Source organism: Pseudopipra pipra, chromosome 7 (assembly GCF_036250125.1).
Source record: "Pseudopipra pipra isolate bDixPip1 chromosome 7, bDixPip1.hap1, whole genome shotgun sequence".
In the NCBI taxonomy this organism is placed as follows: domain Eukaryota; kingdom Metazoa; phylum Chordata; class Aves; order Passeriformes; family Pipridae; genus Pseudopipra; species Pseudopipra pipra.
In genome coordinates this window covers 5,890,754-5,914,413 of record NC_087555.1, presented here as the reverse complement: position 1 = coordinate 5,914,413, position 23,660 = coordinate 5,890,754, and the positions used below count along the sequence as shown (strand labels likewise).

Genomic DNA, 23,660 nt, shown 5'->3' with positions numbered 1-23,660 from the left:
AAACAGTACCCTCAGGATGTATCAACATTGAAATTCAGATATAGGCTAGGAAGAAGTTTATATCAGATGTCAGAAGTGACACCACAGCAGACATATTGTTCTGAGCATTTCCAATATAGGAGCATTCTGGATTGTTTACCATATGAGAAGGTGTCCCTCAAGGATGTTTAAATGATTGGTTGCCTCTTTAGCTTTCACTGCAGCCAAGGAACAGCTTGATTGTATGTTGGGAACTCATGAAAAATAAAAAAGGTTGAGAGACTGGGCAAAGACCATTAGACGAGTCCCCATAATTTCAAAGCAGCAATGTGTTTTTAGCCAGGTGATTTGTGTTGTAACAGATTTTATATAAGGCTGACTTGCTTTTGTATATCTTACCTGTTACCCTCAAAACCAGAGCACAGCTACTTGAGATAAGGCTTCCTCCAGGAGCCTGCCAAACTGCACTACTCCTTGATGTTCCAGCTTGGGATCTGAGGCTCATCTTGTCTGCCTTCTGGCTGGAAACTTGACACATTTGTAAATGCAGCCAACTATCTTATTTGCATGTTAAAAACCCTCATCACTGGTGATGATCAGTTCTAGGCAGAATTGATAAAACCTTTGAAGGTGAGGGGATGCCTGTATCCTTTTATGAGTCATTACTTCAAGGAAAAGACTCAGTTCTTACTTGTTTGTTCTGTTATTGGGTTTTCTTTTAACTTTTGCCAGTTCTTCAAGACAAATGCTTCTGCGACACCAAGGTAATAAGCTCTTAAAAAAAGCAACCAACATCAATGCTACCTTCTTGAGCTAACGAAAGTTTTACTGGTGACTCCAGAGGAACCAGAACTGAGTACTTTTGGAATCCCACCCTGAAAGCAAAGAAGGCAAATATTAGCTCCCACAGCAAGATGAAAGGATGTATGTACCTTTCAGTTCAGTTCAAAAAGTTCAGTTTTCTTCAAACATTTTTTGATTCCTTTTGAGTTGTTTTCAGACACAGGGAAGGAGCAATTTGTACTTTGCCATTTGTGCTTGATCAACGTGATAAACAGCATTATGTCAGTGATGATTGAAAGGTGCATCCCAAGGCAACTTTAGTAAGATAGCCACCCATATTTTTCCTTACTTGGGATGAAGTGGTGCACAGTTGGACTATATTTAATTTAGTAAACATAAGTCTCCTCCAAGAAACTGGATTCCATCTCAATATTATTCATGAGTCCTGTGAAATTTGATTAAATTAGCTAATCCAAACCATTTCTGTCTTCATAGCTTATGTAAGTGAAAATCTAAACCCCAGTATACAGAAAACCAACCAATGGCTAAAATGGTTTAACAAGGATGTTAAGGCTTTGGGAAACAAAGAACCCACTATCTAAAATAGCCCATAATTGAATACCTGTCTGTGGGGGGGTGCACATGTGTTTTAGGCACACATATACAACTTGGAGAAATGAGCATTGAATTATAACCTTAGAATGGAAATCAGTATAGAATATAATTAAATGAGGTATATACTTCTCAATTTTGGCTCATATGTCACTTTTTGTAATCTGCTAGGCAGTGTGGGTGCTTGCTCTGCCCAACCTTGCTAGTTTTCACTTTTTCACATTAAAATCAATGCTGCAAATGATGCCCACTGTGTAACAGTCTTTGGTTCCTTTCTGCATAGACTGTGACTCATGCTGTGATCCAGTATGTGTATGTATTTACTGTTTGAATCTCAGGTGTTTCCTATCCGGTGCAAATCTTGGTTAAGTCTCTGGTTCTCCTGCCTGGGGTACCATTTCTGGTTTCATTTCCATCTGAGGGGCCATTTCCGATGGTTGAGGGTGGATAGGGAGGGGGAAACTCCAGCACCAGGAGTTTCCTCAGCCCCGGACGCTGGAGGGGAGAGGTGCTCCCCCCTTTCCCCCCCCACGTGGTCCCATGGCAGCCACAGAGACAGCACACAGGACATGGAGAGGAGGCAAGAGCGAGTTTATTGTTGGGTTGGTTACATATATAGGTTTAGGAGGATTCACAGAGTAACCAATTACAAGTCTCAAGGGGCTTACGGGAACACCAATCGCAGGAAGGGGTTAACAACCAATAGGAAGGGGTTAAAAAAGGCCAGTGAGAAGACTTCTTGATATCTTCTCAGGACATTCCTGAGACAGAGATAACACCTGCCGTGGGGGGTCTTGGGAAGAAGAAGCATGAGTTAGCAAAGAGACTACAAAAAGCCATTTTGAAACATGTTTAAACAACAGTTTCTCATATACTGCAGATTTACTGCCACATAAGTCCACTGGAACTGTGTAAGTACACCTTGCTTGGCATTACTGAGAATATCCTAAGTGCAAGAGATGTCAAGAAAAGCCCTGCAGGACTTTCCATGTCAGAATATTTTGAAAAGAATTTGTGGGTTTTACTTCTTATCTATAAGCCTTTACAGGAGAGGCTACATCAATCTGGGAATGTGAACCAACCAAACCTGCTATGTGAAGCTCAGCTAAGTCCATCCTAGTAGTAATTTAGGAAAGTCTGTGGAAGTATATGATCATGGTAAGCCTTGTGCCTTGTGAGTCTTGTGTGGTAGTGTGTGATCATGTAAGGCATGGCACATCATGTGTCATGTTTAGCCATGACTGGCAGGACCTGAGGAGTAGCTTATGCTCTGGGAATTGTTAGGGCTGTTTCATTGAGACCACCTCAGTAGTGGTCCCTGGCAGAGAGTATTTCTGTGGACAAAGGCTGCAAACTGCCATGAATGTCAGAATCAGGTACTTCATTGTTCCAGCAGATCCTACAGCCTAAAATGCAGTTTATTGTTTTGGCATCACTGGCATCAGTAGCAGACATAAAATCTCCTCTAAAGTGTCTGTGTATCCAAAAGAGCAAAGGCCCAACTTTAGAGGAGAGCCCACCACTTGCTGGGTTTTGGGCAATGCCAGAGGGGCTCCAGCAGGTTGATACAAGTGCAGTGTCACACTGTGGGCACCTGTGCTTCCCAGTGTGTGTCACTCCGGGCACAGCCACGATCCTTGTGAGGGAGCCGACAGGGCAAGCTGCTGGTGCTGCTCACTTCCCCAGCCAGCCAAAAAAGCTGGTAATGGTCCAACTTCAGGGATAATTTCACTTGCAACCCTCCCTGCTGCTCCAAGGCAATCAACAGAGGAGGAAGACAAAAGGGCGGAGTGAAATGAAGATGCTTTGAAGTGAAATCAGTCCCCTGCCTCTGTGCCTGTTTCATAGCTTGGATCTGCCAACCTTCTTCATTTACATCAGTGCTAGACAGGAGAGAAGATGGCCGGTGAACTCTAGGAATAAAGCTCTTCTGATTCCCTTCTTTGCAGGCTTTCAGTGTCACATCAGTGTTAAGAAGCCAGTTTAAAAGGCCCTGGCATCTTAAACGCTGACAGAAATACTGCAGATGTGAATTCTAAGAGCTGCTTCTCCTTTTTTTCTGTTTCTTTAGCCTAAAATACATTCTACCCATTGCTTCAAGTTCTGATCACATGAAAGCAGGAAAGCTCATGTTAGAGGCCTTTGAATGACATGGTGTTGCTGTTAGGATGCACAGAGCTGGTGGCTGCTGGCAGTGCAGCTGCAGTGGAATAAACAAACATTGTACCAGGGACCACACATGTTCCAGCTTTCTGAGGACAGATCCTCTGTGCCTGGCATTTCAACTCACATGCTGAAATGCAACTAGTATTTACTGTTTGCAGAGCCTTACAAATACTGGTATCTTGTAACTGAAGCTTTTGGAATTAATTGTAATTTGAAAGCAGCCTTCTCTTCCATCCACCTGAATTCGGCACTGTCAGCCTGGGGTTTTTAAGCTGGGCACCTTGCAGTGGGAGTATCAAAAGCACTTAACTCTCTAAGGAATAAAATTCTCCCTTTAGGTTTATGTCACTGAAATTGTTTCTGCAATGTTCAAAATTGTTTTCTCTCCTTCCAAAAATCATCCATGAATTCAAGCATTAGCTAAGCATGCTAAAGCCATGCTTTGCAAGAGCATATTCCCCTGTTAGCACATCCACTTGTTGGATTTAGTCCCTTAACTGAAGAACCAGAGCTAGAAACGCAAGGTGCAACTCCCAGTGATGGTGCAAGAAATAAAGCAGGAAATCAGGATTAGACTTCTCATCTAAAATGCCTCTAGATTAGTAGGCAACTGCTCTCTGACCAGCTGTTGGGAGAGTCCAGTGAAAACCTGGCTGCTTTGATTGGTGTCTTCAATGTTCTCCATGGTTTTGTTGTTAGCAGCAACTGGCCAAGCCCCAACTTATGCCAGGTGAGCTCTTTTGAAGGATTTGACAAAGACAAAATCAGAATTTTCAGAGGAACTTTGCTTGAAGGCTCTGTTTCACAGAAAAACTTGTAAGGTTTGAATTGTTGTGTTGAGGTCACTTGCATAGCCAATAGCAAATGTTCAAATCAGTCAATAATGCATTTAAAAATACCGAATCTATATGGATACATGTTCATGATGGAGCTGGTAACTGTTTGGATAATAAAGATTAAAAAATTACTTTCCATTTCCAAGTTTAAAAAAAATTAAAAAAGCTATTTTTCAAGGAATTATTCAAGAAAAATGCAAGACTGCGTGTTGGCATATGCTTGGAGTTGTGCAAACTAAATTCTATGAAAATTAAACCCATTTTAAAGTATTCTCCTGAACTGAAGTTTCTGCTCAGACTCTGAAGTGAGATCTGTGGAAAAAATTCCCTTGATTGATCTGGCTTTTCAACTGAGCTCCTGTCAGCTGAGGAAAAAAGCTGGAATTTTTTGGCAATATACTTTTTTGGACAGAACAGCTTCAGTTACTTGCTCTTCATAATGTAGTACTCCTCAGTCATTGCTTTGTATCTAATTGCACCTGGTAATGTAAAGACATCCAAGTTCTGATCTGTGCAGAAGTACTGCTGCAGTGTTACATGGTACACAGGGAGAAAAATCTTGATCTTCAGTGATGTGCCTGTGATTCAATAAATCCCACGATGTATTCCAGGGAAACACTGCTTTAAAACTTCACTCCATTTTACCTATTGATTCATAGATTTTTCAAGGGTAAAAGAAGCCTTGAAACATCATTAGCACTGATTTCCTGTATGTGGAGGCCCTGAAGTACCATCAACTTGCCTGTCATTGAGCTCAGTAACTTCCCCAACCGCAGCTTATCTTCTAACCCAGCTTTGAGTTTCAGCAGCAGTTCCAGCCCCAGTGAGGCTGGAGCTCCTGCAGCTGTGGGATGGGTGAGCACAAGGTTTTGGTCCTCTGCACACTATCCTGGCAGTGCTCCGAAGATTTGCAGAAGTGCAGCTGTCCCTCAAGAAGCTGGTTACTTCCTAGTATTAAAAGGAATAATACCAGCTTTATCTCTAATTCTCTGTTACCTTTATCTCTAATTGGAACACAGTTTTAAATTGCAGATGTTGTTCCATCTTACACTTCTTCCAGCTGACTCAAAGAGCTCTCATAGCCAGCATTTTGTCCCTGCAGAAATGGCATGTACCATGTAATCAGCTCACCTTCTGATCTTCTTCCATAAGCTAAGCAGGTAGGGGCTCTCATATCTCTCTCGGTGAGGAATTTCTTTCCAGCCCCAGAATAATTTTAGTTGCTTGTCAATGTAAACTACGTGTATTTTTCTGTTTTCTTTTAGAAGGCAGAAACCTGAGTGAGTATAGCATTTTATTACAGATTTAACCAATATCCCATAGAAATAAAAATTGTAGCCTTTGTGTTTCAGCTTCACACAACAGCAAGACTGCCTGGTGTTCAGGCAGTTCTGAAATCTGTGTGATTTAGAAACTCCCTTTTCCCCCCACAAAATGTAACCTGTGTGTTCTGTTTTGAAATATGCAATCCTATGTTTGGCTGTATAAAAGCCATTTGATGTGAGTGACTCCAGCTTACCCACCAGCTTGGCTCACTCTCTGATACTGGCTGCTCTTTACTGTAATTTTCTGGGATTTTTCACTCTTTCTGTCATCTGTACATTTTATTGCCTGGGATTTTTTAATAATTTCTAAACCTTTGGCTGGAATATTAAGAAGCATCAGTCCTGGGGATCCCTGAGGAGCCACACCCCAATTGTATTATAATTGCTCATTTACAGCTACTTTTGGAGAGCCTCCAATTAGCTGGCTCTTAATGCATTTTTCATGTGTTTTATTAATATTGAAACATAGAGACAAATCTAATTAAATGTTTACCGTTTAGCCAGTGCTCTGTATTTAATTAAAGGAACAGAAAATGGACTTGCCAGCTGCACAGCTTCTTATGAAGTCAGCTCTCTGTTCTCCTGGTGCAGGCAATCCAGATTGTCATTGATCTTACCTGGGTGCAGGTGTGTTTGGAAGCATTACAGCTCAGTTTGACATACTTATCCCTGTCTGGTATGTATGTGGTTGATGTGAGCCTGTGCTGGCTCTGTATTCTTCTTTCTGTTTTTTTCCCTTTCTTCATTTTCTCTGTTACACTGTGTTTGTGAGTTGCTTTATTCAGGTTAAGCTGCTGCCCCATCAGCCCTGATAACTGAGCGTTTGCTGGGCTGTGTTCTGCTGCAAGTTTTCCACATGCTAGCAAAAGGGGTAATAGAGTTTCTAGAAAGATACTTCTTTGAAATATTGCAGAAATGTGAATAATTTGGTAGAAACTTAGTTTAGTAGAAATATCTCTTTATGTCACATTAGTTTAAGGCCAGAAGCTGCTTACATTTTTTAAACCAGTATAGAAGTAAATCAGCTACATGGATATATGTACATCCTTTTCAGCACACATTGTATATTCTCATACTGCGTTTCACAAAAAGCATGAGTTGATATTTGCATAGAATTCTGTACAAGTGATAAGAGTGATAAGCTTTATATTCTCCCTGGGGTGTTAACAGTCTGTGTTTGGAGTTGCTGGCAAGGAGTGTAGGTGACTTTGTGTACAGCCATTTATTGCAGCTACAGAACAAGGTCTGACAGGTGGCCAGCCCCTTGATTTAATGTTCAGTAGTGACCTTGTAATTCTTCACAGAGCACATAACTCATTTTTTGTACCAGTAGTTGCAATATTAGAAAAGAATCATTTTATTTACACATAGTGACTTATCTGGAAATTTATACTCAGGTCAAACCATCGGGTATTTAACTCTGAAGTAATTATGTGATAGCTATGAAGCATAGGCATTCCTCAGATCCTTGCAATCTCTCCCAAAAGTCCCAACCTTCCACCAGTTCTCAGGTACACTGTGCCTAAACTGTCTAAAATGATACACATGTGCACACCAGTGTTTCCAGCTGGACCACCCAAAACAGAGTCCTGCATAGGACCAGCCCTGCTAACATCAGGAAGCCACACTGGTGACATGGGGAGTCTTGGATCAGAGCAGGAGGGATGATGGAGTCCTTTTCCTCAGGTGTAAAAAGCCACTGGTTAGTAAAGATTGAGGAGAGATGAATGCAGTGGAAATACAAGGAAAGCTTTTATTCAGACCAATAGATGCTACTGCAACAGGAGACAGTTACATTTAAATCACAACTATGTGTAAATCTACACCCTAGGCCTCAGTAGCAGGACACAGGCAAGATAACCACATTTTCTCCAGTTACTTCTCTGAGGTATTTTGTGTTGTTTCAAAGCATTTTGTGTTTTTTCAAGGATTTTGCTCTGCAGAAGGCCGGAGTAACAGCAGTATATTTATGTATGCTGGCAAAAAGAAAAGAGGGAAGTGACTAATTCATGCTTAAAGCCACCTTTCAGAATAACTAGTGTATCATTTTTGGTGTACATCTAAATTGGAAACTACCTACGGAGAAAACGGCACTGCAGAAAGCGTACCCTGAAGACATTTGTTATTTCAGAGTTTGTTAAATTATAGCCTTTCGTTGAGGTTATTGCTTGAAGTTCAATTAACATTTTAAATGCATGTTTGGAGACCAGCAAACAGAGCTTCAGCAGACAGGTGGTCTCTGTACAGAAGGCGTTCCCTGCCACCGGTGTCACCGTGGCAAAGCCAGAAGGAGAAGCTGTTCTTTTTGATAAAAAGCCACAAATACCTAAAACGTTTTATGAAAGCTCCTGCCATGTGACACACACTTCATGGGCTTACAGCACTGCGCTTTAGCGGCAGTTAGGGTTCCAGGGATATCTCAGTTGGAAAAAAAATTTATATCACAGCTGAATATGGACAACCAGATAGTCTCACAACTGCATTTTGTTCAGCATACATGGAGGTTGCTTTTCCTTCTCTTAAGAAATCTCTGCTCAGGACAGAATTTATTTATTTACCTGGAATTGAAAGACAAATACAGTAACAGAAAAAATTGATTTTAAAGAATAGTTTTGCCAAGCATATGTACCTGAAGATGGAGGAATCAGTGAAATCCAGTGGGTACAATGAACTTGTTTTGCATCAGAATGGCAAGCTGAACTGCTTGAAGTTGCCTGTAATGTTTTTCCTCAACTCAGAACAGTGTGTTTTGAATAAAGGGAATCAGTTTAGCTTTCTAATAAGACCTTCAGCCAGCATTTTCAGAAGGGATTTTTCATTTGGTGACTGCCCTTGAAACAGATTTGAAAAGCAAGCAGACATGACATTTAATGGATATACACCTCTAACAGTTGAGTAACTGAATAAAAAGTAGGTAACAAATGCAAATAGGAATAAATAATGCTGTGAGGGACAGAACTCCTTAGGCTGCCAGAGCCTAGTGCAGGGATCTAGCAAGGTAACTGCTACAAAGGTGGGGATCTTTAGGAGTTGTGGATACAAAAAGGAGGGCACTGAGAAAGCCAGCATTAACAGTTTCTAAAGAACCTCTGACATGGGCATCTCTTGGCACTGAAAATTATATTTTGGGTAAAGATAAACAAAAAATCCCCAACTGCAAAACCAACTCCATCTCTGACAAAGTTCTGATCTCTTTTACTGAGTATCTTCCTTCCTTATTATTAGCAGTTGCAGGGTGAAAGTCACCCAGCAAGTGGCACAGGTTCCCATGCTGATGTATAAAAGTATTACAAAGTGGCACTATGTCTGCAGCTACAGAATTTAAGTAGACCTCCACATAGTAGTGTGCGACAACTGTTGGTAAATGCTTATCTTTTAATGGCAACCTGTGTATGTATAATGTATTACTGTATACCACCTGTTTATAAGCAGATTGGTGTTTAAGCAGTGTATTGCACAAGGGAGAGACTTTCAGGTTAAATTAAAGCATCCCTTTTCATTACAAGCAACTTTATCACAAACACCGGTGTTTCTTGAAAGTAGAAAATAAACCTGAAATACTGGGAATATTTAAAATAGTCTAATTGAATGGTAATTGTCAGATTTGTAGTGAGTGGGTGGGTGGGTGGGTGCAACTGGTCTTTCACAGCAAGCTCCAGCTGCTCTAGTGAGCTGCCTTTAAAGAGCTGCTTAGGGAAAGGGAAAGGAAAGAAAGAGTGTAAAATCAGCTGCCTAATTGTGTCTACTGGATCTCGAAGCTGCTGTGTGCCTCCCACCCTGTTGAAGCTTCTGTTGTTTGATCTGCACGATGCAAGTCCCAGCCACCCGTCAGAGTGGGCTTAGTTGGTGCTGCTGCACAAAGGTAGGTGTATCACAGGGGGTGGGTGCAGTGTTGGGACTACCCAGCTGGCTTCTCCCAACAATCTCTTCTTTCTTGCAGCAAACACAAAACCACTCCAAGCCTTTGTTGCTATTGTATCTGTATTTCTATAATGATTTTGTTACACATGCCTGTTTTTGCAGAAATCCTCAGACCTGTCACTAAAGTTCCTGTCCTGTGGACAGCCTGGCTGAAGGTCTCTGGCCCCTGGTCTGCTCAAACCCAGGGCAGCTTCAGGGTCTTCTTTCTGATCCCTTCACACTTTCTGCATGGAGAAGGACCTTGCTGGGTCTTCATATGGAGCTTAGTGACTGGAAAGGAAATTTCTGTCTGCTAAATAATGTGTAGGAAGTAGTAAAGCAAAAAACAAGAGTGTATTTAATGCTCTTGCTGTGTCTCACGTGTGCCTGTGTTTAGGATCTCCACATTCTTATCTCCTTGGGCAGGTGTTCAAAGGAGCTTCCCATCTCAACAGTTTCTTTCTGGTCCTCTTGTAGGAACTTGTAATTTACCTTCAAAAACTCATAAAAGCCATCATCAGTGAAATGTTCTGGCATAGGGGAAATGCTGGAAATATTTGCAGAGTAAAATACTTAATTCAGGGTTTTCACATTGTTTTATGTGAATTGCTACTTATTGTAGTGAGTTGACCCTGGCTGGACAGCAGGTACTCACTACAGCTGCTCTCTCACTTCTCTCTGCAACTGGACAGAGGAGAGAAAAAACAGTTAAGAGTTAAGATGTGGGAGAGGTCACTTACTGATCACCATCACGTGCAAAACAGACTCAAACTGGGGATATTAATTGAATTTATTACTAACAGGGTCAGAGTGAGAAGTAAAATGATCTTAAAAACACCTTCCCTCTGCCCCTCCTTTCTTCCGTGTTCTCCCCCCAGCAGTGCAGGGGGATGGGGAATGGGGGTCACAGTCAGTTGTTGTTTCTGCCACGGCTCAGAGAGAGGAGTCCTTCCCCTGCTCCCATGGGGTCCCTCCCACGGGAGACAGTCCTTGATGGACCTCTCCAGTGTGAGTCCATTGCTTGGGCAGCAGTTCTTCCTAAACTGCTGTCCCGTGGGTCACTCCTCCATGGCGTGCAGTCCTTCAGGAATGAGCTGTACCAGCATGGGTCCCCCATAGGGCCACAAGTCCTACCTGGGAAAAACCTGCTCCAGCGTGGGCTTCCCTCTCCATGGGCTGCAGGTCTCCAGCAGGACCCCACTCCATCTTGGGCCTCCTATGAGGTCACAGCCTCCTTCAGATATCCATCTGCTCCAGCACAGGCTCCCCCATGGTCTGCAGGTGGGTCTCTGCACCCCAATGCTCCCCCATGGTCTGCAGGTGGGTCTCTGCACCCCAATGCTCCCCCATGGTCTGCAGGTGGGTCTCTGCACCCCAATGCTCCCCCATGGGCTGCAGGGGGGGTCTCTGCACCCCAATGGTCCTCCATGGGCTGCAGGGGCACAGCTGCCCCATCATGGTCTGCACCATGGGCCGCCACGGCCACAGCTCCGGCACCTGGAGCACCTCCTGCCCCTCCTTCTGCACTGACCTTGGTGTCTATCTTGTTCCCATGTTCTCACTCCACTCTTCCCTGGTTGGAATTTTTCACTGCGCCACAACCGGTGCTGTTATTTAAGAACAACTGTTCTTAACTATGTTGTCACAGAGGCGTTTCTGTCACTCCTAATTGGCTCGACCTTGGCCAGCAGGAAGAGGCCTGTCCTGGAGCCAGCTGACATTGGCTCAACAAGACAGGGGAAGCTTCTGGCAGCTTCTAACCAAAGCCACCCCTGTAGCCCCCCCGCTACCAAAACCTAACCACAGAAACCCACTACACTTATAAAAACAACTTCACACCAAATTCATCATATTACACCTACGTGATAGTCAGATAATGTCCACCTCTGAGCAGATCTCTGATAACTGAATATTATCCGGGAAATTGCAGTGTGATTTGTTTGTATGATTATTTTAGTTGAATATTTGTGTATAGCAAAGACTTAATCTAAATAACAGCGTATATGCCCAGGCATTATTTTCCAACAGAGAAAGGGCTTCTGTGGTCCAAGTATTTTGTAATAATCAGTTTTGTTTCAAATAGCCAAAGATATATTTTGAATAGGCCCATTATGATTCTTATTCCAGCTTTCCCTAAAACTGGAGTCCAGATTTCATGGGAATGGAGAATTCCTTTCTGCTATCTCCATCTAATTGAGTCAAAGGTTGGTGAAAACATTGGCGCTCCTAAATACACCCAGCCAGACTCTAGGAATACTACATGGCATCAAGAAAGAGTAAAATGAATTTTAAAAGCCACTTAAATTTCAACTTCTCATTTCCTTTCTTTGAGGTTATTACTTTGTTTAAAAAATGGAAACTGTATGCCTCTCTGTTTGAACTTTATTACTGCTTTGGCTGCATTACAGGAACATTATAACAGGACATTATTTTGACTTATGTGGTTTAGACTGACTTGATCTGTTTGACGGTGGAGGAGTTGCTATTAAACAAGCACAAGAACACCCCCAACTATAGCATTTAGTTTTCAGTGTGTCTTCAAGTTTGTTGAAAGCCTCCTTTGAAAATATTCTCCAACAGTGCAGGAATTTTTCTCTCAACATTGTACATTATGTCCAAAAAAGCAACCTATACCTGCATCCCTCGGTTCTCAGCCAAGTTATCCATCAGACAATAAGTGCTGCTGCTCCTAGGGACAGGTACCTGGCTCAGGATTTATTCCAGGCACTGCTGTGGGTGCCCATTTGATCACTGTGGTCAGTAGGAGTTGTTCCTGTTGACTTTTTTGTCGGTTTTGATTTCACACGTTGTCACACCAAACAGAAACCCCAGCTGCTGTGAGCCAGAGTGAAAAGTGCCAGGGCAGTGTCCTTGGGGCAAGGAAGGATGTGGGTGTCAGCGTTAGGCATTGCAGTAACTGCTGCTTAGCTAGGAAATGTAGGCATTGCCAGACATCCCCATGCAAGGGGTAATACTGAGATGAATGCAAAGGCATAGAGGATGGTGGGGTTTTTTCTCTATCTGCTGGAACCTGCAGAGCCTTCCCCTCACAGACCTGTCTTCTGCTTGCACTCAAACTTCCTCAGTCAGAAGGACTTTTTTCCCCTTTTATGAAACACATTAGAAACTCATGAGTTCTCCAGGATGGGGGGGAGCAGGGTTCAGTTTTCTACCTTGAATCAAGGCATTCCAATCTGTATGTCCTGTCTCCCACTTCCCAGTGGAAACTGCCCCAAGTTGATCTGACCTGGGATTTTTTTCTACTTCTGTTGACATTCTGAGTATTAAGTAATCATCAGGTTAAATACAAAAATAGTCCTAGGGGTGCACTGATGCACAGCTCTCCAGTGAACACAGCCACTGTGCTGTGGGGCAAGAACCCAAGAATGGTTGCATGCTGTGTCCGGCTCTCTCCCTTCAGGGCAGATAAGCTTCCTGTGTCATCAGAAGAGCTGTCTTCGGAAGGGATGGCTGCTCTGTGCTTTCCCCTTCCAGACAACAGCCTACAGACTGTTTCTTGGGTTGCTAACCTGGGAGGAGAGAGTCTTCATTGCAGCAAGCAAAGGAGAAAGTGGGATGCATAACCCTGCTTCCTAAGCGAGAGTTAACATACAGATGGTGGGATATCACCTTCTTCTTCTGCTCAGAGGAAAGGGAAAACAAGAATTAACCCTGTATGCTGAAGGAGTCCAGGGTTGTGATTTGTGTGCTTTGAGGATGGTCCATATGAGGGAGGGTGTTCCATTTTGAGCCCAGTGTAAATCCCTGTTAGGCAGAGCCCAGGATGCTCTGCTGCTCAGGAACAGAGGCCCTGCTGTAGTGCGTGAGGATGGGCACTTAGCTATGGCTTACTGGAGGGGAGTATAATTTTTTAACAATAATGATTACAAGGAAAGATTCCTGAGGGCTTGTTGTTCTTGATGAGCCTGCCAAGCAGCAGGTATGACTTGACCTATCGTTTTAGCCTTCCGGCTGTGTCTCCCCATTTGCTCAGGATCCCTGTGTGCATGTTCAGGAAGGCATTTCATGCTGATTGGAACTAATTCACCATCACAGTGGGGGGAATTCACTTACATTCCTCTATGCTAACAGCTATAAGCAGTGATAATTAATAGCTCCTAATTGCTTAATCAGTGTAAAATTTTAGACTGTGTCATATCTGAAGGTTTTTATTTTGTGTGGATGACTAAACCCCCAATTAATGCATCGAGTCACACAGCCTTAGCAGTGCTGTCTGTTCCAGACAGAGAAAAATAACCAGTGTCTTCATTACCCCCCTCAAGTCCCTTTCTGTAGTCATTACTGTGGCCTGAAGACATTTTTCTGTAGCAGCTGCAGTAATGTTACAGTGAGCTTCCTATCAGCTCAGAGCTGTCAGCGATAGATATGAATCCACCAGCCCGAGCCCATTCAATGCTGCTGACATGCTCTTCTTGACTTTCCATTTATTCCTTTACCTCTGGTGGCCAATCTCTCTTAAAATCAAAACTGTCTGCCACCAGCATATCTAGCAATACTCTGTAATTTCACAGTTCTCAACAGATGCCTGGTCCCTGTGCACACACGAGGGTTGTCTCCATCCCACATTACTCAAGGAAATGCATCCCTCTCTGGTATTCAGTTTTTGTTTTCTTCAGTGCTGGTTCAGTTTTATCTCTGTTCCCTCTCCCTTGCACTGTCCCTGTATCTCTTTCCGTGCCTATCTTTCAGGGCATATCTCTTGGATTATTTTCATTTCCCAGACCTATTTCCCATGCCAGTTTCTTTTAAGTTCCCTGTGCCTGAGTCCCTCTCCATTTATGTGCATCTCTTTTCTTATCTACTGGGGAAGATGAGGGCAAGATAGAGGAGTTGAATGGCAGAGTTGAAAGTCCCTGTTGGAAGTGATTGTTAGCAAGTTTGCTTTCGCTGTTTCTGGGCCCCAGTGGTCCCTGAACACTGGATGTATCCGTTAGGGGTGGGCACGAGGAAACTTTGACTTATGGTGAATGGATGGATCCATAGAAGGTGCTGTGCTTTTCAACAGTATAAGTGCTTATTTGATGTGAATTTTAAATGCTATGTGAGTTTTCCCTGCAAAGGGATCCCGTTAATATTTGCGCAGGATATCTCTATTGGGCAAGAGACTTCAGGATGGAAGCAAAGATAAAGAGAGGAGAGAGAAAGGTCAGTTACAGTGCTGCCATTTACCACAATAAAAGGAATAATATCAGTGAGGGCGCAGCTTGTTAAAGAAAAGCCTGAATTTTGTGGGACTAATACTATGTTGGAAAACTGGTTGGTGATACATCCCGAGGTGGATTCATCTGACATGAGTGAAAGCCACAGAGTTTGTTAGCAGTAGAGAAATTGGCCCTTTGATTTCTGTATCCCATAATGTTTCTACACAGAGGAAGAAAAAATAAGCACTAGATATTTCTATAAACCATTTTCTTCTTTTACAGTAAGTTTTACTTTCTCTTGCGACATGTGTCTCTCCTGCCATAAGGTAAAGAAATCCTGAGAAGTGTGAGACTGTTAGGTAATTAACTTTCAAATCAATAGGAGAGATCTGAAGGCTAGCACAGGGCAGGTAGGAAATGCAAAATGAATTTTACCTAACAAAGAAGTGTGAATGAATGAATGTGACAACAGGAATAGTTGGACAAGGACAGGGAAAGCATTACAGCCTGATAAAGACAGAACAATCCATCACAACAATAGTATCTTTAATTCCTGTTAATGCTATGCTGCAGTGTTTAAATTACATTTTGATTTTGTCATCTATTCATACATAGAACTAAGGAGTTTAGCTGCCTAGAAAAACAACATGCAAGTGTATTTAAACTGTCTGTCCTACCTAAGCAATGCAAAGAATAGCCTGGGACTCTTACCAGTGTATACTTGGAATTTCTTGGACCTTGAGGCTGGTTATGTCTAGAAACATCTCCAACAGCTCTAGTGTTTTTGCAGGTGTGAATTTTTTAGGTGAAGGGTGAGTTTATAAGGAGCTTACAGAAGCTAATAAATGATTTATAGGTGGTTTTTTAGCTAATCAATTATTTTAGACTGTTAGGTTAGTAAAGAGGCTTCTTCTCTACAATGGCTTGTAACCATCTAAGCAACTTTGTTTGGGCTGTGTTTATTTGCACTTCAGTAGCCATGTGTTGCTGATGCTAACATTGATTAATGATTTATTAACCTCATAGAAACCATCTGTAAATGCAAGCTTTGTGCAAAGTGGGACCATTTCTTCTCTTTTTTCTGCTTTCCTTCTCCTACCAAGAGAGGTCTGCTCGAGGCAGCTGGTATAGCTGGTGGGGAAGGAGCAGTGTTTCTTCTCTGTATGACACTGAGCTTAGAGCAAAGAGGAGGAATTCATTTTTCTTATCTTGTCAGTAACTTAATCCTTTGCAGTTTTATTGTTCCTGAAATAATAAAGTCAGTCTGGAGTCAAAGGAAAGCCCTTCTCAATTCACAGGAAAGCACAAGGGTGAAGTAACCTTGGTCTTTCCCAGGCTAGTGAGCAAACATTTTCTGCTGGTGACTTTCCCTGGCTGGGGAAGCAGAAGCATCTCCCACAAATAAAACTCTATCCTGGAAATTACTACAATGATGCCCTGCACCAGAGTCCATAATGAAGATCTGTTGCAGTAGTTTTGGCCAAGGGAAGACAAGCCCAGGAGACGAACATTGGTTTCTGTGTGCAATTTGCCAAAGCAAAATTAATTCTCTCGTTCCAGTGGGAATCTACTCTTTCTTAACTTAGATTTCATAACAAAACCTGTAAAATTTATGAAAGCCTCTAAACTGTCATTGTGCATGCCAAACAATGCTACTGTTCAGGAGCAGAAATCTACTCTAGCATCCCATCTCTAACCAGGGCAGGAGATTTTTCTAGGTTCTTTCCTTCCTTATCTCACTTGGAAAAGACAGTTTTTCCCTTATGTGCCTTCACTAACATGCAAGAATTGAGTGAATGGACCAAGGTAGTGCCTGGCAGATTTTTTTTTTTCAAATTCCAGCTAATTTTTGAATTCCTGTTTGATTGTAAATGGAGCCCACAGGTGAGTTGTTGCAAATGAGCTGTTTTACTGTTGCTAAGAGTTCCTAGATTCTGCCAATTACCACCAGAACCAGCAGAGGAAATCACAGGAAGGAGTTCTACCCTCTTTACTCTCTACTACATCAAAAGAAAAGGAAGAACACTTCTGCAGTTTTATTGTTTGCCATTTCTTTTAGCTCTTTCTGGTGTATGTTCACAGAATCACAGAATATGCTGAGTTGGAAGGGACCCCCAAGGGTCATCAAGTCCAACCCTCAGCCCTGCACAGGACCAGTCCCGAGAGTCACACCCTGTGCCTGAGAGTGTAATCCAAATGCTTCTTGAACTCTGTCAGACTTGGTGCTGTGACCACTGCCCTGGGGAGCCTCTTCCTGTGCCCAACCACCCTCTGGGGGAAGAACTTCTTTCGAATATCCAACCTAAACCTCCCCTGACACAACTTCAGGCCATTCCCTCGGGTTCTGTACTGGTCACCAGAGAGCAGAGATCAGTGCCTGCCCCTCCTCTTCCCCTCACAAGGAAGTTGTAACTGCAGTGAGGTCTCCCCTCAGTCTCCTCCAGGCTGAACAGACCAAGTGCCCTCAGTCACTCCTCACATGGCTTCTCCTCAAGGTCCATCACCATCTTTGTTTTCCTCTTTTAGATACTCTCTAATAGCTGAATATCTTACTTATATTTCAGTGCCCAGAAGTGCCACAATATTCCAGGTGAGGCTGCCCCAGGTCAGAGCAGAGCAGGACAATCCCCTCCCTCGACAGGCTGGCGATGCTTTGCCTGATGCCCCCCAGGACATGGTTGGCCCTCCTGGCTGCCAGGGCACTGCTGACTCAGGGCCACTGACCATTGACCAGGACCCCCAGGTCCCTCTCCTTGGCACTGCTTTCCAGCACCTCGTTCCCCAGTCTGTCCATACATCTGGGATTGCCCCATCCCAGGTACAGAATCCGGCCCTTCCCCTTGTTGAACTTCCCATGGTGGGTGATTGCCCAGCCCTCTAATTTGTTGAGGCCTCTCTGCAGGGCCTCCCTGCCTTCGAGGGAGTCAACAGCTCCTCCCAGTTCTGTGTCATCTGAAGACTTGCTCCGTGTCCCTTCCAGTCCTGCGTCCAAGTCATTTGTGAGATGCTGAAGAGCACAGGGCCCAAGATGGAGCCCTGCAGAACCCCATAGTGACAGGTGGCCAGTCTGATGTCACCCCAGTCACTATTACCCTCTGTGCTCGACCTGTGAGCCAATTGCTCACCCACCACATGATGTGTTTGTCCAGCTCTGGGCTGGACATTTTGTGCAGAAGGATCCTGTGAGAGTCACTATTGAAAGCTTTACTGAAATCTCAAAAGATTACATCAGCTGGCTTCCTGTGATCAGCTAGGTGGGTTACCTTGTCAGAGAAGGAAATCAGGTTTGATATGCAGGACTTTCATGAAGCCTTGTTGGCTGTGACTGATGACAGTGTTGTCTTTCAGGTGTTTTTCAACACTTCCCAGAATAATCTTCTCCATAACTTTACCAGGCACTGACAGACCTGTAGTTTCCAGGGTCCTCCTTCTTGCCTTTCTTGAAAATCAGACCAATGTTTGCCAGCTTCCAGTCAGTTGGGACCTCTCTGGATTCCCAAGACTGCTCAAAAATCATTGTGAGAGCTTTTGTGATGAAGCAGGTCTTTGAGGATTGATGAATCCCATCAGGCCCCATAGATTTGTAGGGATCCAGCTTGAGCAGCAGATCCTGCATCAGATCAGGGAAGTGGTCAGAGCACCAAGCCTGACAGAGTTCAAGAAGCATTTGGATGATATTCTCAGGCACAAGGCATGAGGGCTGGTCCTGTGCAGGGCTAAGAGTTGGAGTTGATGATCCTTGTGGGTCCCTTCCAACCCAGCATAATCTGTTGGAGGGATTTAAAATATTTTAGACACAAGGAATAACAGGAATAATTTATTTTATGCCACAAATGGTTTCATGATTATTTTATCTCAATTCTGTTGGCTCACTACAATCTCAGAATCTAAAGAAATACATGCAGGAATATCTGTGAGAAGTAGTATAATTCTTTCAAGGGCCTTGTCAACCTTAGGGCCAATACATTTATTATCGTTTAAGCCTGACATATAAATCTAATTGTGAGACCTGCTCCTCACACGAATGCTTGTTATGCTCCTGACTGCTTATGTTGACTTCCATGGGACTATTTCTGTCTTAGATTTGCAGAGCTGATTTTAATGGGTAGCAATCTGTCCTTATTACAGTGGGAAAACCAGGTGGAATACTGAGGGATGTGAGAGCAGAATCTGAGCCAGTTGATACTGAGAGCAAAGGAAGTTATTTTTCTTTTTTAAACAACCAAACCAATACAGTCACATTATTTGGAGGGAGTTTGGGTTTTATTTTTAATTCTCAGTATATTTGACCTTCAAAAGGACACGTAACAATTGAATTCAGAGGTGTGCTGACTACAAGCTCAGCTCCTCATTGTGTCTGTACAGCTGAGAAAAGTGAAAACAATGAAACAGACACTTTGAGTTCCCAGTGAGAAAAAGGGAAACTGGCAGCCTTTTCTTGCTTTATTGTTAAATATCTCTATTTAAATGCAAATCATCATCTGACACTGCCAAACAAAGTCATGTACCAGGCAGCAGGCATGCAAGTTTAAAAAAAAATTAAAATTATATTTTGAAGATGCTGAATTGCTTTTATTTCCAGGAGGGATAGAGGTAGCTGAATAAATTTTCGGTTGTGTACCGAGTATCAGCTCCGCACCCAGGAGCTTCAAATATGAAGATTTGTATTTTAAGTGTAGCTTTTACAGAAGTGTGGGCAGACTCTCTAGTTAGGGATCACTTAGAGGGATGCTTAGTTTCTTCTGTGTTATCCCACAACACATATTACAGAGGAAAGTCCAGTGCATACAGTAGGTTTTGGAAGGGGGTGGAATCCAGGGACAGAAAGGGGAAGAAGCAGCCAAACTGCTGCCTTACTCTGCCTCAGGAATGTGTGGTTACAAGTGATCAGTGCAGTGCTTTATGCTGTATCTAGCTGCAAGACTTCTGGCTTTATCCCTAAACTCCAGACCCCTGAAGCTAGAGGGGCATGAGACTGGATCGCAAGGAAGGATCGGGCATAAAACAGGGGCTTTCAACAGGATACTCTGTTGTCTGTGGGTAGTGATTCCTCCCGAGCTGTCTCCAGCAGGGGTGCTCTGGCTCAGATGGAGACCAAGCACAGAGTGAGGGCTGTACCTTTTCTCTGTCCCATTCTTGTTCATCAGGAATAGCTAGTTTATAAAACCCGCTTCCTGGAGGTCATTTCTATTCTGTTGAGCAAGCACCAAAATGAACTAACAACCTGTATCTTATCAAGCCTCATCTGTTAAAATTCTTCCTTTAATTTGCTGTTTACCTCACCTTCTTTTTAAACTTCCATTCTTATAAATTAATGTGGATGTATTTGCTTTCTGTGCAGGGTTCCAGTAGTCTCTTAATAATCATAATAATCATTATTACTGATTAAAGTTGCATTATTCATGCCAGATGGAGTGCCCTCCCTGTCAGCCAGAATGAGTTTGCGTTATGTAGTTATAGTACATTTGTGATCTAAATAAACAGATGGTAGAATGTGACAGCAAATTATGTGCTGGTGATGTCAGCAACAATGTTTCCCAAGTATAATTGCTTTAAATGAACATGAATGCAACAAGGAGCTGGTAGCTTTAACAAGGTAGTTGGCATACAGTGTGGTAATTACCATAAAGCATCATCAATAGTGCCAAGAATGCTGAGGGAGGAAATTTAGTGACAGAAAGTCCAGCTTTGCTGGGCTGTTACAGTGAGTTTGCTCGGCTCTGTAACATCTCGCAGGAATAAGCACACTGCTAGCAGAGGAGCAGTGTTTTCCTTTGAGGTGATCAAACCTTACGTGAGAGACATTTTGCACTTTCTCCAGTACTGTTTCCCATCAGGCCGTGTGGAAATTCACATAATAGCATCTCAGCAGTGTTCAGTGATGAATAAACGTTTATTCAAAGACGGGGTTAGGTTCATATGGTCAAAACTGCAGCATTAAGAACTGTGTATAGTGTTCGATAATGTTTGTGTTGGGTTTCTTGGCTCATCCCTTCAAGTCTGGCTGGGGTAAAGGCTTAACTGTCTGCACCTCAGGCCCTTCCACATCTGGGGCTCAGGGTGCAGTAAGACAGGCTCTGTTTGTGTGTTCTAGGAGCATTTGACATTCAGGAGGGAGAAGCACTGGGAGCAGGAGCGTGACTGAGCTCTGGCCATGTTCAGATGGGAGCTGTGGAATGAGATCTCCATTCATTCACAGCACAGACTGGTGTGGGACTCTCTGAATGTTCTCTCAAACGGTGTAAGATGCAGCCAGAGGAGAATGTGCCAGCTCTTCTGTTTACTTTCCAATTGCCATGATGTGGAGATGTGAACTCTGCTCCCTCTTCTGTCCAAGCAGATATCAGTCAATAATTACTAGGTAGTTTCTAAAACCTACCATTGCTAACTTTTCCTCCTTCAGCTGTATTTTGCAGTGGAAGCACCCACAGTTCTTTTTCTTGAGGGACTAAACCTGTCAGCATGTGGAAAGATGATGCAGAGCATCATGTTCAGGTTCAAACACAACCACAGGCAACTAAAGAAACAGCAGCCAGAAAACTATAAATCCTGTGAGCTAAGCTCACCGCTTAAGAGGTTGCATAGGGCACATTTCCCTTACCATAATATTGGACATGCAGACTATACAAACCTTTTGGGAAAAGGGGTAGCTTTCAGTCAAAGGCATTGAGTGTAGCACCCCATAGTTCAGATGACATTGGACAGGAGCTAGATAGCTGTATGTCCTTTCTAGCACAGCCACCTCTTCTCTTGTGAAGGAATCAGCAGCTCTCACATAGGCTGTAGAAAGCAACAGTGGGTGATGAAATTGTTCCTCAGTCCTCCAGACTTGCTCATCTTTTTTTTTGTTTTGTTTTAAAATGTCCCAGTCATTATGCATAGCAAAGAGGTGTTCAGAGTATAATTCACTTAGATAAGTAGCTGTATTTCACATATGTTTGACACCAGTTCTGGTTATTCAGCTGGCCCTTTTTTACAGGCACTGTTTCAACCTTGGGAAAACATAAAAACCTTCCAAAGGCAAGATGGACCCTCCTCTTTGTCAGTTGCTGGATGTTAAAGGAATGAAAGGAAGCCACATTTCTAATCTCTGTCTTTCTGTCTGTTCTGCAGGTGGTCGTTGCCACAAGTCCTGCACAGGCCGATGCTGGGGACCCACAGAGAATCACTGCCAGACCTGTAAGTGTGTGAGCCTGAGAAAAAAGAGTTGCAAAATGATGTAGGAGAGATTCTACTTTTTTTTTTTTTTTCCAGTTGTGAAAGGATACTATAAATTCTGAGTTTAGTATAACTCTAAAATATGTAAGATTTTTTTCCATATGTTTGTGCCTACAGGCAATCTGCTTTTTTTTTTAACCCACGTGAATTATTTCTTTGTTTCCTCCCTTGTACTTTCTAAGACCACTTAAGCCAACTTGAATTTTCTTTTCACTTCTTGTTGGCAACATGGAGCATGGCTCTTGAGAATATTGATGGTTATTTTGGAATACCCTGAAATGAATACTGCAGGAATAGAAAAAACTGCAAGGCAGATTTGGAGATCTTTAATGACGACCTGACACTGCGAAGTTCCTGATACCAAAATACTCTGTTAATTTCAGTGGGAGCTTGGGAATAGTAGTTATCTTGCAGAATTGTTCTTTTTATAATAACTTCAGAATGTGTTTGAGTTGCACTGAAAGAGAGAATAATAGTTTTTTTGTGAAGGAAGTAACAAGTGAAGGATTGTTCACAATGTCTGTCTGTCCTATTAAATTTAGAGAGCGTTAAAATGAATTAAAAAAAAGAGAGTTTCTTCCTTGTGTGCTTTCAGCTTCTTCAGATAGGCACTAAAAAGCTAGAAGTGCAGTCACAATATTGGCAGATATTAAAGAGGAGAAAATTGAAAACTGCCTTTTCCTACAGATTTTTTTCCTTTCCCCTCCTTACAAGAGGGTGGAAATCAGTTATGTTTATTGGAGTCACTCTTCCTGGGAAATGAAATGGTTGCTGGTAGCTCCCCCAGAGAACACTGCTCCAGCTTGTGCTTGTTTCCTTGGCTGAGTTGTAGATAGGAGGAAGGGATTGTGCCAAATTAACCACTCTCAAGCGAGCATACTAACTAACTCTGAGCTGATGATGGCCCAATGTCATCTGCCTCTTTTGTGGGACATAATAGGAACAGTGTGGCTATGCTTTTTTTTTTTTTTTTGACTACTTGGAGCAAGAGATAGGAGGAAATTACAAATTACAAATGGCAAACAGCTTGACATGAATGTTTTATGAGTGAGTAGGAGCAGACAATCCAAGCTGCCCTCCTGTCCGTGGCAATGCGAGGGGCACAGGTGACAGGGCTGTACACCTGCAGAGGCTCTGCTACCGTGCCTGGCGCTGCTTTTCCTTCAGGAGCATCAGCTGATGCTGCTGGCAAAGCTGATGACAGTTACAGCTCTGCTAAAGTTAACGTGTTCTTATATTACTTTCATACGGTGCCTTATCTGCAGGTGTGACTAAAAAAAACCTTTGGGACAGGTTGTAGGAATAACGGTGTAACGAGCGAGGTACAGTGATGCTAAGGAGATTCTTTGTCTGAATTGACCTAGGATGTCTCCATCCTTTGCTGACAGTCTGTATGAAAGCCCCAAAGAAGTCAGTGCTCAGAAAGCCTCCTTACATTTGGGAGTCTGAAGTACATGCCAGGCTATGTGCTGAAGTAGATAACGGAAAGGGACTTAAACCCTAGCTGACCAAATTATTTTATATCATGGTTAGAATTAATTAATGCTGGTTTTTTTCTCTGTCTTAATGAGAGGCCTGTTTGTCTATTAAAAGTAGTAACTTTGTAAGAAGCTGTGTGATCCATCCAAACTTAAGGAGGTTTATTCAGGCCTTATATGGTTAGCTTATCCAAGAATAGT

General features: G+C 42.9%; 1 protein-coding gene and 1 long non-coding RNA gene across 6 annotated transcripts in view; one reads left to right on the top strand and one right to left on the bottom strand.

Moving 5' to 3' along the window:
* The window catches only part of ERBB4 (erb-b2 receptor tyrosine kinase 4), a 605,204-nt gene that overhangs the window by 402,386 nt on the left and 179,158 nt on the right, over positions 1–23,660 (top strand). For all 5 annotated transcript variants that reach the window (XM_064661948.1, XM_064661949.1, XM_064661950.1 and 2 more), the window contains exon 5: positions 21,877–21,942. In XM_064661948.1, coding sequence (XP_064518018.1) covers positions 21,877–21,942 — 66 coding nt within the window. The remainder of the gene's footprint in view (positions 1–21,876; positions 21,943–23,660) is intronic.
* LOC135417562 (uncharacterized) lies at positions 8,544–10,908 on the bottom strand. Its single transcript, XR_010432106.1, has 2 exons — positions 10,736–10,908; positions 8,544–10,285 (listed from the first exon to the last, which is right to left on the bottom strand). It is a non-coding gene; the product is annotated as an uncharacterized LOC135417562 (long non-coding RNA).